The following is a 17,813-nucleotide window of genomic DNA, read 5'->3' on the forward strand; positions in this document are numbered from 1 at the left end:
TACTTTGAGAACATTTCCTAATTCACCCGACACTGATATTCAAAATGTTAAAAACTATTTCGGCATAGGCTATAAGCAGTTTATTAAATGTAATGTTAGTTGTAAACAAACAGGCTACTTGATGAGACTTGGCCTCACAGATGCGCTCGTGCCTTAGATGGCAAGAAAAATCTTCACGATATAGGCCTAGCCTATTAACTGACCGCCCGATTCACGTTGGCTGGGGGGCAGGGGGGGCCATCAGACATTTGTGCCCAGGGGTCTATGAATTGTTAATCTGGCCCTGCCCCCAACGAATCGCAACTTTCCACCTCTGGGACAGCTTAAAAGTCGGGAGGAGTCCTAACTCAGGCCATCCTTAAAAATACTTTCGTTTGCCGTAACCCGACCGACCCTGTCAATTTAGAACCGACCCAAATATTTATTTTTTTCCCCTTTTAGTCCGACCGACTTGCCGGTTGTAAACTTGCGTTAATACCGACCGATTGTTTTTTTTACTCTAGACAACCAATACAAATGCAATAAAATAATATTTCTTTTAGTAGGCCCAAGTATTGTGAATATAAATTGCCTACATGCAAACGTGGCTCACTTAAATAAAACCCTGTGGCGTCATCTCTACACCATTGGTTTTACGCATGAGAGGCCTACGCTTCGTTTCATTCAAACAAACTGATAACGCTTTTACTTGGCACGAAGTTCTGGAAGAACTGTGGCCAGATCTTTTCTCATCCCTTCTCCCCCCCTAGTCAAACGGTGACCGTGTCGGAGTATTGAAATTGGTTGTGGTCTATTTAGCATTTCTCAAAATATGGGTCCGCAACATGGAGACTGCTGTTCCGCGGAGTCGTGGAGTGAAATTTGGCCCGGTGCTTCATTTGATAATTTGCTGCGCAGTTGATGAAAAGAAGAAACCGCGGATCGACGAAAAAATAAAACAAACGTTTCTGCTATCGATGTCATTAAACATGGAGCCCTACAATTAAGTGGTGGTATGAGCATTCATTCAATGCGCGTCTGCGCAAGAGAAACGGAAACTAATTGATAACGTTGGTATCAAAGCTCTGCTTCAACCTGTTGGAAGGCTATTTATTTATTTAACGAAACTTAATAGAACGACGTTTTTTGGAACTTCCTTAGAAACAGAGCAGAGACTGTATAATACACTGTATAGCATTGAGTATTGTATAGTCAAAATTCAATATAACGTGGCCAAGAGTTATTGTAGCCTTCTTTCTGGGTACATGTAGAAGAGCCCTATGACCCCAAAGTCTGCCATGACCGGGCCTCAGGTTAAAGAAGTTTGAGAAAGGCTGGTCTATATAGCCTGCATCAGAATGAGGTTTGCAATGGTGCGCCTGAAGGCACAGGTTGAAGACCCAATCAGTTACGTCACGATATGCACATTTGTGTAAATTCATTCCTACGTAATCACCATGACCAAAAGGACCTACCTACCGACCCATTTTTTATTTTTTTTGGCTGTTACTGCAAACAAAAATATTTTTAAGGATGGCCTCACTAAGACCTATTCACAAACCTATTTTCAAAGCGATGCTTTGAAATCCTATGCAGCTACAGGAGCTTCCAATCGCGAGGAAGCAATTTTGCATTGTAGGCATAACTAACATGCAATAACGCCACCAACAACAACCAAAACTGGGCTACTCATTGTCAACATGTAAATTAAATGTAACATTATTGTAAATCAAATTAAAATGTTCTCCTCTTTGCAAACGTAGGCATAGGCTTAGTGACAGATTAATTTAATAATGTTACAAAGATACTACATCAATCCGTATGTTTCATTAGGCTACTAGGCTATTTGTTTTGCCTTACTCTTGATTAATTTAGGCTAAGCCTTTTTATTCAGTTATTTATCATCTTCCGTCCTTGTGTAGCGCACGCATTTTTAGACCTATCACCTGTCACTCATCATCGTAAGGGAGGTGTTTGGAATCATTCCCGCATTACAATCATCAGCCAATCAAGGTGGTCACTTCAGTGCATGAGTAATAACGTCATCCATAGCAACGAAGACTCACTCTTAGTTTAGGAGTTGTCATTTTTCCTTACTAAGAGTGGGTCTGAAAGGCTTTGTGAATAACTTAATAAGAGAAACTCCTAGCTAAAATATTTTATTGCTATTTAGGAGTACTCCTAGTGGTAAGATAAAAGGCTTTGTGAATTAGTGTTAATTTCGTCAGACGAGAGGAAATATGTTCGTCAACAACCTTTTTTTTCATGACTACGACGAGACGATGAAGAGACGCCATTAATGTCCTGAGACACTGACTAAGACTATCTTAAGATGCATTATTGTTGACGAAAAAGACGAGACTAAAATGTTTTGCATGAAATAAAAACTAAGATAAAATCTCTCTTCATTTTTGTCTACAAAATGAGAAGACAGAATATCTAGCTGTTACGTTATCAAAATATTCCGAATGAGTTTATGCTCAACAGCTTTCCTGTAGGCTAGTCTACATGCTGTTGCTGCAACCCTGTGGACCGGACCACACTTTGAGAAACACTGGTCTACGAATATCATGACAGTGGTCCAGTCAAATCTTTTACTGTCTATGGTCAAATCCCAGCCGAGCTATAACTAGCTTGACTTACCTGTGCATGTAAACATACTGACTGACAAAAAATCAGAATGAGTAATTATAACAGACGAGTAGAGTAGCCCTGTGGACACACAATATTGTTGGAAAATTGAGATGTGTGAAACACTATTTGACTCGAATATGTCATCAAAAATAATTTGTTATAAAAAAAGAAGACTAAAATGTTTTGACTAAAACTGACTAAGACTAAGATACCTTTAGTTTTCTTTTGACTAAAACTAGACTAAAATGACGAGACTTTTAGTCGACTAAAACTTGACTAACTAAAATTATATTTGAATGACTAAATATGACAAAGACTAAAAAGACTAAGACTAAGGGCCCTATCATGACATTCTAAAGTGCATCGTCACTCGTCAAAAGTCTATTCAAATTTAGTAGGATGTCCAGTTCACATTGGGATGGGTTTCGTTCTCAAAAGTGGAGCGCATGGCGTAACAAGGTTTTCCTAGGTCTTTTAATCAGTCATATGGGTGTGTTTGGGGCGTAACATCATTTTAAACCAATGAGAATGACATCTGTCATTCCCTTTAACGGCGCAACGCGCGATATGTCAAATAAATGCATCGGTATTTTGGCATTCAACGGCGCATTTGAAGGAGGCTGCTTGCGAGACCGTATGGAATAGTCATTCTTAAACCATGCTTTACTAAAACTTAGCATAGCCTTCACGCATTTGCACTCGTCTATTATTTGAACTCATTGGCAAAGTGAAACTAACTTCACCAAGGAGTCAGTCAACGACAAGACAGTTATATGCAGTTACTTTCACTATTGACTGACAATGGGTTACCATCGAAAACATAGGCTGGAAAAGGCAACACTTACCCTAATGTTGCTCAAATGACTGAATAAAACAACATTTATCCTGCAGAGAAGTTGCTTATATCTCGTGACAGTGCGTCTTCAGCTGTGCTCCATACGTGTCTCTCGCCTCTCCCCTAATCACTTTTAACCGTCATTACCAATTTGCAAATGATGGTGAATAACTACTCATCATGAGATGTACAGTATTTCGTAATATCTTTATTCTAATTATGTTTCCCATTGTAATCGTGCAATTTCTAATGCTTTGCATGGACGTGCGCTGGTGTGCGTTCATGAATGATAGAAGGATGGTGCGTGCACCTGCCAATATGACTGTTGACATGCGCTCTTAAAATAGCATATGAACAACTCGCCATTGACTTCTGACCAGGTTTAGGTGGTGTATGATAGCGATTTTTAGACAATACGCTAGGTCCCTCCCTAGGTTGTTAATTGCCACACCCCTGGGCGCAATGCTTAAAAAATAAACGTGCAAAATAACGAATTCAACTTCGCGCGGGTGAATAACGAACTTTACGCCATGCGCTGGTGACCCAAAATACAGCCCTAAGACTAAATTAAAAATAGGTGACAAAATTAACACTATTGTGAATATGGCCCCTGGTGTCTAACCCAATGCATAGCCCATTTACACAAAATAATGGTCGAATATTACTGATGATCATTGTTATTTAAGAACATGCAGTGCGTAGGGCACCAAAAACATCTTGCTCGTAAAAAATCATCATACCGCATATTGTGGCAGGTCTGTTATTTAGCCTACTTACTGTAGGCTGCGCAAACCACAGGCCTTTAGCCTATTTTGGGCAAGCCTGCATTCGAGGCAGGCCTTCTGTTGAAGAATTTTATATAAAACCTGCGCTAACAGTAATCCTCCTACCCCCGCTACCACAGCTGTGGATAGTGTGGCATGCTCACACGTTATGTCTCCTTCTTGCAAACTTGACTAGGCCTATAGCGCAACCATTTACGTCTTCATAAAATAACAACTTGCCAGATTTTTCTTCATATCTTTGGGCGTCATTCAGCATTTTGTTCTTCCACTGGAAATGACTCTTCTACATTTGCTGCCTGCTGCATCCTTTCTGTTTTTATTGTTTAGAAAACGTTTGACGTCTTGAGTTAATTCATTAAACATTGTTTGCTGGTAACCCGCCACAAATAGCCTACAGATTCTTGCGTGCATACATTCTCTATTCTCTCCAAAATGTGCCCGTTCTATAGGCTGGCCAAGTGCGTAATTCTGCGGCATAAAGCAGATGTATTTGTTTATTGTACAGAAAAATAAAAATAACCTGTCAAGCAGTCAATTGACTAGATTGCAGTCAAGTTTTTACGGGGGAAGGGGGTGTCGATTTTGTTCGGCCTCTTTTTTTTGTCAAAGTTCACAAGGCCACAGCGCAAGAACTAAACCATGTAGGAGGCTCAAATTTTGCATGCTGGTACATAAATAGGAATAGTATGTAGCAAAATCGTCACATTTGGTCTGGATGATCCTGCATGGTCATAGCTGTCCCTCAAAGTTGATCAAAATTGTATTGGAGTTTTTGGCTGGGCTCTGTTTAGGCCTTCATATTTGAACATAGGCTCTTGATTTATTTTCCTTACTGAGATAAGTAGAAACACTCTCACAAAAAGCAATGAATAGAAAATAAATCCCTTCAGGGTCTGAACAGCAGACCTCACAAATCTGAAAAATTATTTTGGTTCTCATTTTCAGATCACCCAAACATCTTGTGGGTATACAAAGATTTTTTAAATACTTTTTTCTTTATTCTCCATGATCCCTTCTTTTTAAAGACACCAATTTGACTTGTCTTATGCAAATCTTTCTTTCTTATTTTCCACCCTGAACATGGGCAAAATGCCCCATTGAGATCATTGTTTTATATAGAGTTACCACAGGTTACTCTATACAACCATAGGTGGCACTGTGGTAACTCTATATAAAACATATTGATTAAATTTGATCAATTTTTTTTTTTTACAAAACGCATGAGCATATCTTGGCAAATAATGGTCTAAAGTACTCATATTTCATTCTATATTGATCTACTTTGAGTTACAGATTCACAAGACCTGGTAGTAGGCCTGAGTTGTGTTTCCAAGACAAAATAAATGACCAAGAGGGCAGAATATGGTCATTTCCAGAGATGTTCTACCCTTTGCCACTCTCTGACAGTTCATCACACAGTCAATCTATTGGTACCAAAATAATCTACTAGGACTCTGCTTTCAAAAGAGGCCAAGCACTTGAATATAAGTCAAAGTATGTGGAAACAGGGCCATTATTAGTAGGCGGTGTGGAATTTCGAGCAAAAACTTGTACAGAATTTATTATCCAGCAATGTATTATTAAATTTCCACACTTGACTCGGGGCCCCTTCATGTCTAGATAAAGGACAATGTAACTTTACAGTGATCAGTTAAGGGGTAACTTTACAGTGATCAGTTAAGGGGGAAGCGGAGATTTCACATTTTGTAATGTTATTGGTTAATTCCTCTGAGATCAACCAATAATCTAACCTTGAGCACTAACCATCGCCTGATGCATTAAACCAGGGCTGTACAGTGCGACATATATGTCGCACATGCTACAAAAAAATTAGTTTGTGCGATGGATGATTTACCAACGTAGCACTGGTGCTACAGTAGGCCTATACAGTTTTGCTTATGGCAATACAATGCATGCGTGTGAGACTGACAGGGAGGCTACAGCAATTACCTTCTACTGTAGGGTGACCACCTGCTAATAAGCCCAAGGGGGGACAAGGGGTATGTTTCTGAGGGACAATGTGGGACACTGCCTGGCGCAGCGGTGCCCCCACCTCACGGGCAGACTCACTGATAGTGGTTTACCCATTTCTAGCACATACCACCTTACATGGTATATTAATAATGCCCTATTACCCTAAACATGTGTAATTGCTGATGTATGCCCATGAATAGGCCAACCAATGTGTATTGTTTTTATAAATAATCATAATTGAACATTCAATGAATTGACAGATGCACTTCCACTTACGATTTACTTTAGCTATTTAATTTAATTTATTTTTCATTACAATTTATTCACTTTAAATAAATTATAATGTAAAATTGTAGGATTAACAGGGACCAGCAGGAATTGTAGTTGCTCAACACAGGAGCAGTTGAAAAAAAAGTCTTAACTCCAGAGGTTCACGGAACGAGAAGGGGGAGGAAGGATGGTGAACTTGCTAGTAAAGTAAAGGCATGCGCAGGGGGAAAAAACTGTTCAGTGTTCTGGGTAACGTTAATGTTCGCTGTAATGTATGATAAAGCAGGGCCGTTTCAAGGAATTTGGGGGTCCCAAGCAAAAGGGAAAAGGAGCCCCCCCCCCCCCCCCCCCGCAGGCCTAAGGAAGCATGCCAGCTGACCAAGGACGTAGGCTATTTGGTTATAATTTATATTATATTCATATTGTAACAACTGAGGCAACAAGGTTCAAATCAGTAATTTATTGGGTCAGGAGCGGGGAACACAGACAGGTCAAATGTCAACATCATTATAGAACACACAAGGCTAGTCACTAAACACATGCACAATACAAGAACGGGTAGTCACACACAACACACATGAATAAACAACTGAGGTACAACCATAGACTGTATACAGTCAGGTACAACCAAGGGAAGACGACACATGCTAACACACCACAAGGTAAATGCAAATACAACTAGGCCTACTAAAACCGATATATCACAAACATGCACATATGGCATTATGGGAGTCTGATACAACGAGTCAAACGCACCGACGTTACAATTGTTTTGTTTTTTTGCAGTTTAAACTGTTAAGCTAAGCCTATACCTACAAAACATAGGCAAATAAATGCATGATGTCGATTGTCTTTTCAGTGACATATCCCCTCTTCGAAGGGTGCACGCAACCTTAATCCCACTCCCTAGCACACCTGGGACATAGGCCACATATCGATCAAAATGAGAAGCTTGGAATGTTCTGGCGATTTTTTTTCTATGTGCAGATCACTGTCCTTCAACATCACCATCTTGCTCCCTTTGATGAACATATAGGCTAGCAATTATCCATTCGGGCAGTGGCAAAAAAATGCTGTCAGCATGCAGTAGCTTGTTGAGTGTGTGGTAGCCTCATGTGCCTGGGTTTTCATTTTTAACTTGAATAATGACTAATTGAAATTACAATATTGAAATTCAAACCCTCATTGTATATTTGATTATTATTTCCACAAAATGCTTCAATATTTGTCTTTTATTTTTCTCTGGGAAGGACTGTTTTAGGTAAAGGTCTTCAAATCCGTTTTTTGATCACTGTTTCAACCTTGAAATTCAAATGAACAGAAGGTACACGGACCCTGCAGGATATAGAGCAACCAATTTTTTTTGAGCAAGCATTGATTATGCGTGACACAATCTCAATTTGCGGGACGCATGAATTGGGATTCAAATGCTGTGCGCGCACGCGCTATGCGGGACGGGTGGTCACCCTATTCTACTGTGATCAGTGCAACTGGCTATACCAGATGTGATAGCGGCGCGTAGGCTACATAAAAAAAAAAATAGACCCATCTTCTGTTTTTGTGCGTCGCGAACGGAGCTCTTCGTTACGCGCCCGGTGTAGGCTCCCGGTGAAACGCTTGTTTGTTTGAAGTGCGTATGTATAGACTACTTCTGTGAGAGGGGAATCGATGTAGGCTACTTTGATTTCAACTTAGTTGCAGTTTACAGTACGCGATTAAAAACTATGTCTACTTGTTTGTATGGCATAGTATCCAAACAATCCAACTCCAAATCAAACAACACCTTGCAAAATTATCCTCGCGAATCAAACAAGTGAGAGCTATGTTTAGCCTAAAGCGAAAGTATCTTCCGACCAGGCCGGGCTGAGGTGATTAGATTAGGCAAGCAGAGGTAGAAGTTTGTGGCAATCGCCTTGTTGCTTTGCATTTTTAGTTCAGTTTAAAACGAACAACTTATCCAAACAACACCATTCAGATCTAAAACTTAGAAGAAAAAAGTCCACCGGGACGTTCGCTTCTATCTGTCAAATATGAGCCCACTTCATGCGCAACAGTCTCGCTTAGTGCTTAATAACTTTTACAAGATCGGTTCCGAAAAAACCTTCACAACACTTTAATTAGCCTACGACTGCGTTAGCCACAGACCTTCAGCTATCTTTAGTAGGCTACCTATTGTAGCCTATGTGTATGGAACAGTCTAGGGATGCATTTGACATGTCAGTTAGCCTACTCATTTGCACCACTGGTTAGATGTAATTACGGTATTTCACTCGTGCAATAAATGACAATAAGGTTGAATGTACATTACATTACATTACATTACATTTGGCTGACGCATTTTTAGCCAAAGCGACTAACAACATGGTAAACAGTTTAAGTTTTAGAGCAATTCTCAACAATATTAGGACAATTTAAAAAACATTAGAGTACAGTAAGAATAAGTGCATCAGTGAGTGCTGTTTTTAACAGTTACGTGTCAGTTTAAGACGGCTGGTGAGTGCTAGGATCAGCAGTAAGTGTTGCTATGAGAGGAGATGTTCTCTAAAGAGCTGGGTCTTCAGGAGTTTTTTGAAAATGGAGAGGGATGTCCCTGCCCTTGTAGGAACTGGCAGTGTGTTCCACCAACGAGGAACAACAGATGAGAAAAGTTTGGATTGGCCTGAGCGTACCGGAGGTAGAGCTAGACGTCGTTAGTCTGAGGAGCGCAGCGGTCTGGAGGTAGTGTATGTCTGTATGACAGGGCCGTAGTCACCATAGACATTGAGGGGGACGTGTCCCCCCCAATATTCAAATATGACCAAAATGTCCCCCCCAATATTCGGACATAAAAAAATAAAGAAAGAATAAAGCGCTATACTAGGTCTACAGGAAACCAACATGTATCTGAAATGTAATCAAACGTAAATAACACCAAATTAGTGACCTATGGTTCCAGAGTAGCCTACACCCCTGAGTGGTTTGTCCTGGTGATTTTCCGTTTTTCGTTAGTGGCGTGCGCTATCAAAAGCTTCCATTTACTGCACCCTACTGCGGTGAGGTAGGGCTGTCAACAATATCGCAAAAGCTACCGGAACAATTTTCACAAAACTTCTTGGAAAGGTGTAGCACAGGCTAAGGAAATCCCATACATGTTTGACGTTTGACATATTCTTTCACGTCTTTAATGCATTCATATGCTAGTAGTAATGCCAGAAATTACCTTGTATAGGCCTCTTAGAAATGATTGTTGCATCTTGCATATTATTTAGATGCGAACTCAATCGCGCATCCATGCAGGCAAAACGTGTGGCGACGTTTACAATACATGATAGCCTAGTTAATATGAATCGCGGACAATAACCAAAGAAAGGAATTTGCACCTCCATTCACCAATTAAAGGCTGTAGTAGGCCTAATGTTTCTACATGTTGGCACAAAACGTCATTTCTGTCAGAAGCCAGTCTATAATGCATACAGGGGTAACATGAGGTGAGTCAGACAGAAGAGGGGTCTGTCTTAGTTGCCTATTCCTGAATCCTGTCCCTTTCAAACTACGTTAAAATTGTGTGATTAGCCGCCAGCATAATAAAATCTAAATTAAAAGACAAAATCTTATTAGGCTCCAAACCTATGAGTCTAAGCCTTAGTTTAAAAAAATCTTCAGGTGTAATAAGTCAAAGAACCACATTCTGTGTAATATAGAGGTTATCAAAAGATACTCTAGTTTGTAATTTCTTTTAAAGTATACATTTTGAACACAAATGGAGTCAAGGGTCCAGGGATGGACCAGTGAAGTTGCTTCTTCTCCACCCTTCTCTTTTCACAAAACTCACTGGGGGGGGGGGGGGGGGGGGGGGCCTCTTTTTGGGGGTCCCTCCACACCCCACCACAGATTTGGTCCCCCCCAATGTTGACATCATGACTACGGCCTTGCTGTATGAAGGCATTCAAGTAGGTGGGAGCAGAACCGGAGACTACTTTGTAGGCAAGCGTTAGAGCCTTGAATTTGATGCGGGCCGCCATAGGTAGCCAATGTAGCTGGATGAGTAGCGGGGTAACATGTGCCCTCTTGGGTTGGTTGTAGACCAGGCGCGCCGCCGCATTCTGGATCATCTGAAGTGGTTTCACTGCGCAGGCTGGGAGACCTGTCAGGAGGGCGTTGCAGTAGTCGAGTCGTGAGATGACTATTGCCTGAACCAGAAGTTGGGTGGCATCTTGAGTTAAGTAAGTCCTGATTTTCCGTATATTGTAGAGTGCGAAACGGCATGACCGGGCGACTGAGGCAACATGATCTGAGAAGTTTAGTTGGTTGTCGAGAACAACTCCTAGATTTCACTACACTAATCTAAAAACTTAGAAATATGAACTAAACGTGAATTAAATCTTAGTGGAATAAAATCTTCAGCATATCTTCTACTTATTCAAAAATAAATGAACTGACTTCCAATGCATGAATAAGAAAAATTAACAAAAATGACGTGTCTTCCTGATACCCATTGAAAAGTCTAACTGCATGGAACTGTCATGGATTGTTTTTTTGTTTTTACGAAAACACAACAACCAAATAACATATGCTGATAGCTTTTGTTCATCTCAAACACAATGTAGCCAGGTGAGATGTTTACAACTACATGACCTTTTATCAATCCAGTTGCAGTAGGCCTAGATCCCAACCACAATTGATGAACTGTTTTTAGAGATTTTAGAGGTTTTATATCGATGCTACAGAATTTGTGGCTGGTGCTACAAAACTTTTAACCTCTGTAGCACCAGTGCTACTTGCAAAAAAAGTTAACAGCCCTGCATTAAACCAGGTATATTGTGCAGTGTAGGGATATTTCAGTCTCTAGTAATCAACTAATCTTAGACTTGTAACAACATTCATAATGGTTTCATCATAGTTATGACATTGTCCCTTTGGAGGCACATGGTCCAACCAGATATCAGGTGCCAGGTTAAAGTCTCCTCCCATCATGATTCGATCAGCAGTATAAAGCACTTTCCATTCTTCCAATAGCTTAACCAGTTCCAATAGCTTAAGGTTCAAACAGTTGTTTGAGGGCATAATAACGTTAATTGGTGCAGTTTTTGAGCAAGACAGTCGTTTGCATGATTGTGTGACAATGCAAGTGCAAAGGGCAAAGACACACGTCAAAAACAAACTCTATTTTCCACAACTGACAATGCTCAAAATAGAATGACACTTCTGTGGTAGTGTGGTGAGGTTCTCTACAGGCAAATCAAAGTATTGTAAACATTGTAACTGTTTCGAAAGGTTATAAAATTGAATTTTCTGGAGGGTGTGTTTTTGAGCATACCTAACTGTCTTCCTGCCGCGGCCACCTTGAAGGAAAGGCTTAACAAGTCGAATAACAAATGCAGCGCAAACCACAGTCAATGAACGTGAGAGGAGAGCCAGCTACTTCCTTCACTAAATAAATTTATATTGTATAGACACATCTCAAAGCATTGTTTTCACTGTAGAAAGGTCAAATGTGATAATGATTTTCATATGCCAGTTAGCATACTAGGGTACCGGCAACCACCTCCCATACACACACACACACACACACTTCAAGCACTGTTCAGCATTAAATGCCTTCAGATCTCTCAGGTCTCAGGAGAAAAACTAGTTAGTAAAACCCGCTGTTAGAACTAAAAATGGTCAAGCAGCTTTTAGCGGCTATTCGGTTGAGCTCTGAAACCAACCTGTAGATGACATCAAAAAGGCCCCAACTGTAGCCAGTTTTAAATCTTAAAACCAAACTGTTCTCAGATGCCTTCTGCTAACTGATCAAATGCACTTCTTGTTATCATTGAGTTACAAATTCTGAATCTGTCTTTTAATTATTCTACCTTGTGTATTTTATGTTTTCTTCTTAATTATTCTTAAATTATATTGTGTACTTTACTGATTAAACTATTTTGTAACTATTGCCCTTTTATGTTTTTATTCACTAATACTATTTGCTTTTATTTATGTAAAACACATTGAATTACCTCTCTGTATGAAATGCTCTGTATAAATAAACTTGACTTGACTTTCATATAGAAAAAATTAACCGCAACTTTACCATGGATGAATTGATATCTTTCCACTTGGATAACTCCTCCATCTGCTGGGTAGAGACAATGCATCTCACTGGTAAGATGAATCACGCAACCATTCATTCTGTAGCCAGTAAATGCCTGTAAATAAAAGACTAAAGTTAATTCAATAAACAGTTTGTATTAGAGTTTATGTTAGCCGTTAATTAGGCATAAAAAAAAAAAGTTTGGTTCCTGTTGGTTGTCAGTTGAGGCCATGGGTCGGTAGGGATTTTTTTATTTTTTTCCCAGTGGCAGTAAGGGATAGGTAGGAAATCAGTCCCTCCAGGATTTGCGAGGATTTTTTGCGATGGTTGCGACCTAAAATGCCTGATTTTGCTTTTCTAATAAATTGTTATGGAAGTTGCAGTGTTTTTAGCTGTTTCTTGCGGAGAAATTGCGGGAGGAAGTGAAAATTGCAAAAATAGTTTTTTGTTTTAATTTAGGGCAATTAAGGTTAGTACACTGTAAAATCTAACACTTGTGTAAACTTGCATTAACCTTGTTTCCTTTACTTTCAGCAACAAATGTGTGCATCTTAATGATTTGAGTAAAGTAACAGTTACTTCCATGTTGAAAAAAGCATGTTACTTCATAATAAGACTGAGGTCAACTTGTCTGAGACAAGTAACCTCAACAGTAACACATTTCTACCATTAGGAGGCGAACTTGCGCGTATTTCTGCAGGGAAGAAGAAGAAGAAGAAGTGGGAGCATGCAAGGAAGACGTTAACGTTACTGTGCTGGAGTGATTTGAATTTTCGCCCTCTCAGTTTGCTCTTCCGAAGAGTCGTTGTTGAAAGCATTCAGAAGATAAAAAATAAACATCAGACCTTTTCCTTTCGGAAGACTTTGTGGTAAGCTGTAAGGATATACATGTTGGTGAACTGTTTTTATTTTGCCCAGGCATGTTTTTGGTTCGAAGGAGCTAACATTAGATCGATGGCCCCCCTTCCCCCCACCACACCACAGATGTTTTGCATTAACAGTTGGATAAATGAATGTGTAACTTTAACTACTAGTAAATTACTGTCCAATTCAAAGTTGGCAGCTAATTTAGAATTTTAAAGCAGGAGGTAGTGAATACAGAATCAAAGTTAAGGTTAGCAGGTTAGAAGATGGTAGTGTAAGCAAGCAGTGGAAATGTAAGCATTGCATTTTTTCGGCAGACAAAAGAGGTCAGTTATTTAAGCATTATCGTCTAAGACATGGCGGGTTTATTCGGCAACAACCAATACCTTGTCTTCATATGGATTGTTTATGCACTTTTCAGTCATATGGGGAGCCCTGCACTGAAGCAGATTTTTTCACACATGTGCGTAGTCATTTGAAATTAACATTCCATGCCCATATGAAGGCTGTGATTTTCATACTAGTGTGTATTCAACATTTAAAGGAGAAGTTCGGTATGATATTGATCTAAAGTGTGTTGAAACATGATACCTTGAACTTTTGTCTCATAGCTCATCTCGGCTTGTCCCCTGCACTCCGAAATCTGGCGCTATTAGCCGATGCTACCAACAGGTTTCCGATGGGGGTGCCTCGGGCATCGGCCTAGCCATGCAAATAAATCACTGGTTTGCACCATTTACGGTAAGTGGCAAGTTTCCATGGATGTAATACAATGCTGAAAATTGCTTGTATGTTTCTAAATCTTTTGTATCATTTCATGCTGATGACATCCTCAAGAGATCAACACAAAGCTTGGATTACTTGCAGCAGCATTACCGTTAATTTATTTTATATTTCAGCAAGGTACAGTTTGGACGCTAATAACTAATTAGTCATATATTTAACTGTTGTCTTTGTGTTTCTATTTGTTTTACAGGTTACTGATGGTGAGGATGTGTGGGCACAAGTCTCCTTAGGGCTATTGACGGTCATTGATGATGACACACTGGTTGATCCAACTCTTATCCACCTGGAGCCAGTGTCTACAGCCATCATCATTGAGGGGAGGCTGGTAATGGATGGTCTCAAAAGTTTGCCTGAGGCACTCTGCATCTTGTTTGGGTTATCATATGCCTTACACCTTGATTACCCCAAGTCAATGAAAAATACATTGAATTTCATTCAAAAGGTGATGCTTGGTTTGGGTCAGAACAAGCTACCACCAAAATGGCAAAGTCTTAAAAATCTTCTGCTGAGATGTTTTCTATTTTTTGAGCTTATATGGTTCTAAACTGAAAGGAGAATTCTGGTGTGATATTGACCTAAAGTGTGTCTCAAAGTGTGTCTCATAGCTCATTTCGGCTTGTCCCCTGCACTCCGAAATCTGGCCCTAGCTAACCGATGCTACCAACAGCTTTTTCAATGGGGGTGCCTCAGCATCGGTCTAGCCAAGCAAATAAATCACTGTTTTACACCATTTACGATGCTCAAAGTATCTCCACACTTAATTGGTAAACTTAATTCTGTGGAAATGCATGGATTCCAGTTGCTGCTACTGGAAGCAACTGGAATACATGCATTTCCACGGAATTATTTTTGGAATCTGATCCCTTATCATACCTGTTCATTCGTACTCGTCGCTCGACTTATCGTGACTAAATTCAAGATGGCTGCGAACGGTAAACTTCCTTAAGGTACTGTCTGTATAAATCGTCTTGTAAATAAACTACCAGTGCTTTTTCCAAGTTCTCAATGTCTCGTTTTAAATGTCAGGGCCCTCGGAAGTCTACCAATGAAGTGTGGAGATATTTTGAGCCTCGTAAATGCTGTGAAACAGTGATTTATTTGCATGGCTAGGCCGATGCCGAGGCAACCCCATTGAAAAAGCTGTTGGTAGCATCGGCTAACTAGTGCCAGATTTCGGAGTGCAGGGGACAAGCCGAGATGAGCTATGAGACATACGTTCATATTCTGCATCATGTTTCAACACACTTTAGGTCAATATCATACCGGAATTCCCCTTTAAGTCTGTGGTGGTAAGTCATTTAGAATTTGGCCCTATAAATTGGTGGCCCGATTAAGTTTTAAGAGATGTTTAAAGGGATATTCCACCATTTTAGGAATTACACTCATTTTTTCCATTTCCCCTTGAGTTAAACGATTGATTTTTACCTTTTTCTCCAGTTCATCCAGCCGTTCTCCGAGTCTGGAGATACTAGTTTTAGCTCCATCCTAGCATAGATCATTGAATCTGACTAGACCATTAGCCTATCACGTTTAAAAGTGACTAAGATTTCCAGGAATTTTCCTGTTTAAAACTTGTCTCCTTTCAAGTTAGAAAGTGTAATAAGACCAACGGAAAATTAAACGTGCCGATTTTCTAGGCTGATTTGACATGGAACTATACTCTCATTCCAGCGTAATAATCAAGGAACACCATGGGCACAGCAGCACAATGATATCATGCAGCACCTGAAAATAGTCACTGTAGGCTAACTTCCAGCAACAAAGTTGAGCTGCAGCAGACGAATCGGTTAGTGACTGGATTATTACGCCTGAATGAGAGTATAGTTCCATGTCAAATCAGCCTAGAAAATCTCTACATTTGATTTTCCATTGGTCTTATTACACTTTCTTACTTGAAAGGAGACAAGTTTTAAATAGGAAAATTACCGGGAATCTTAGTCACTTTTAAACGTGATGCTAGCAGGCGAGATGCTAATGGACTAATTCGATTCAATGATCTATGCTAGGCTGGAGCTAAAAGTGGTATCGCCAGTCTCAGAGAACGGCTGGATGAACTGGAGAAAGGTAAAAATCAATTGTTTAACTCAAGGAGAGGTGGAAAATGAGTGTAATTCTCCAAATGGTGGAATATCCCTTTAAGAAGACAGTATTTTTCATGTATTGTGTTAATTTACGTTAGACTACTGTGTTGATTTTTATATGGTACAGGCTACTGAGATACTTAAAGATTTTTATAAAATGTTCAAGGAGAAAAAAGGAAGATGTAGGTTGTTGCTACAGCTAAATTGTGCCATTTAAGACATTTTAAGATGTTTTTTTTTTTTATTAAAACAACACAATTTTGTTGTTTTTACAAGAATAATAAATAATTCAAAGCCGTATTTGTACCTGATGCAGTTGTAAATGTCATTATTTTAGAATAGAGCCAATTTTTATTCAAACTTGTGTATATGAGTAATATTTACTTGCTAAATTGAAGGCAATCGGTTTCCATGGTTTCACCAAGTAAGATTAACTTGCTGTTCAAGTAACTGTTACTACATATTCCAGATATGAGGAATTGGTTGATTAGTTACCTCAACTTCAGAACATGAGTTTTATGAATGAAAACTAAAGTACACTTCACTTCACAATACCTAGGTAGGTTAAAGAGGAATTTGCTGTAGTGTTAATACACTACACTAAGGAATTGCTTGTAAGCTCAGTTTTAGAATCCCAGTCCACTTTAGTCTGATTTTTCAAGGCAATCGGTTTCCATGGTTTTTTTAAGTAAGGTTTACTTATTGGATTTTACAGTGTAAGACCAAAATCACACTGATCATCTTGATGCTAATTAAAAAGGACAAGTAAAGGTAAACAGTAAGGATTACAGAAAATCAAAGTAGGCCTACTTTATTTGTGTAAATGCTTTGACTGGGGTAATTCACAAAGCAGTATAACCTTTCGTAGAACTGTCCAAAAAATGTCACCTAAAGAGATAGCATCATGTCATATGTTTCAATACATTAATATATTTTGTCATTCATATTAAGTTCATATCTTTTTAATAATTCATAGTCTGTGGCCTGCATAATTACTAATAGCCAAGTAAGTATCTAGTAATTTCATATTGATTTTAACTATTTGACTACACTTCTCTTTAATGTCATTACATTGGTGGTGTACGTCTAATTGACTGCCTGCCCCTTTAAGGACGTGAGAGTAGTGTAGTAACATTTCTGAGCGGATTGGAAGGCTTGCATCTCACTGTGTTCTGCTACGAGTATAAATCACTTTTTGCATAGTGCATTACGATATGTGGATGCACTTGGAAATGTCTTCTATGTCATTAGTTAAAATAAATGTTAAAAAAACAACTCGAATGAAATCATTCTTGGATCATAGGTAAATGTCTTGCAATTTTATTAATTTCTATGATTTTGGTAGCACTACTACAAACTAAGCCCAAAAGCTAGCAAACATGACATAAGCTAAAAGGACATCTCTAGGTAAACGTTTGCCAATGGGTTGAATAGCCTACTCAAATGTCAGTAAACCAAGTAGGCCTAGGTGTTAATTAACTTACTTTCATAGCCTACCGTAAAACTCCAAATAATAGCCCGGGCTTTTATTTTCCCAAATCGCCAAACTGCAC

At 39.3% G+C, this 17,813-nt stretch overlaps 1 protein-coding gene across 1 annotated transcript; it reads left to right on the plus strand.

Annotated features, from left to right (window-relative positions):
• The first annotated feature begins 13,008 nt into the window (after positions 1–13,008).
• Positions 13,009–16,969, plus strand: LOC143114307 (uncharacterized). Its single transcript, XM_076275839.1, has 4 exons — positions 13,009–13,398; positions 14,005–14,134; positions 14,370–14,504; positions 16,186–16,969. The coding sequence occupies exons 1-4, from the start codon at positions 13,127–13,129 to the stop codon at positions 16,282–16,284; spliced, it is 636 nt and encodes a 211-aa protein (XP_076131954.1). The 5' UTR covers positions 13,009–13,126; the 3' UTR covers positions 16,285–16,969.
• The last annotated feature ends 844 nt before the right edge of the window (positions 16,970–17,813 follow it).

The sequence above is a fragment of the Alosa pseudoharengus genome, unplaced genomic scaffold (genome assembly GCF_046254945.1).
Source record: "Alosa pseudoharengus isolate Yale_2024_CS ecotype anadromous, Long Island Sound unplaced genomic scaffold, YU_APseudo_1.1 YU_APseudo_1.1_scf_11, whole genome shotgun sequence".
NCBI lineage: Eukaryota > Metazoa > Chordata > Actinopteri > Clupeiformes > Clupeidae > Alosa > Alosa pseudoharengus.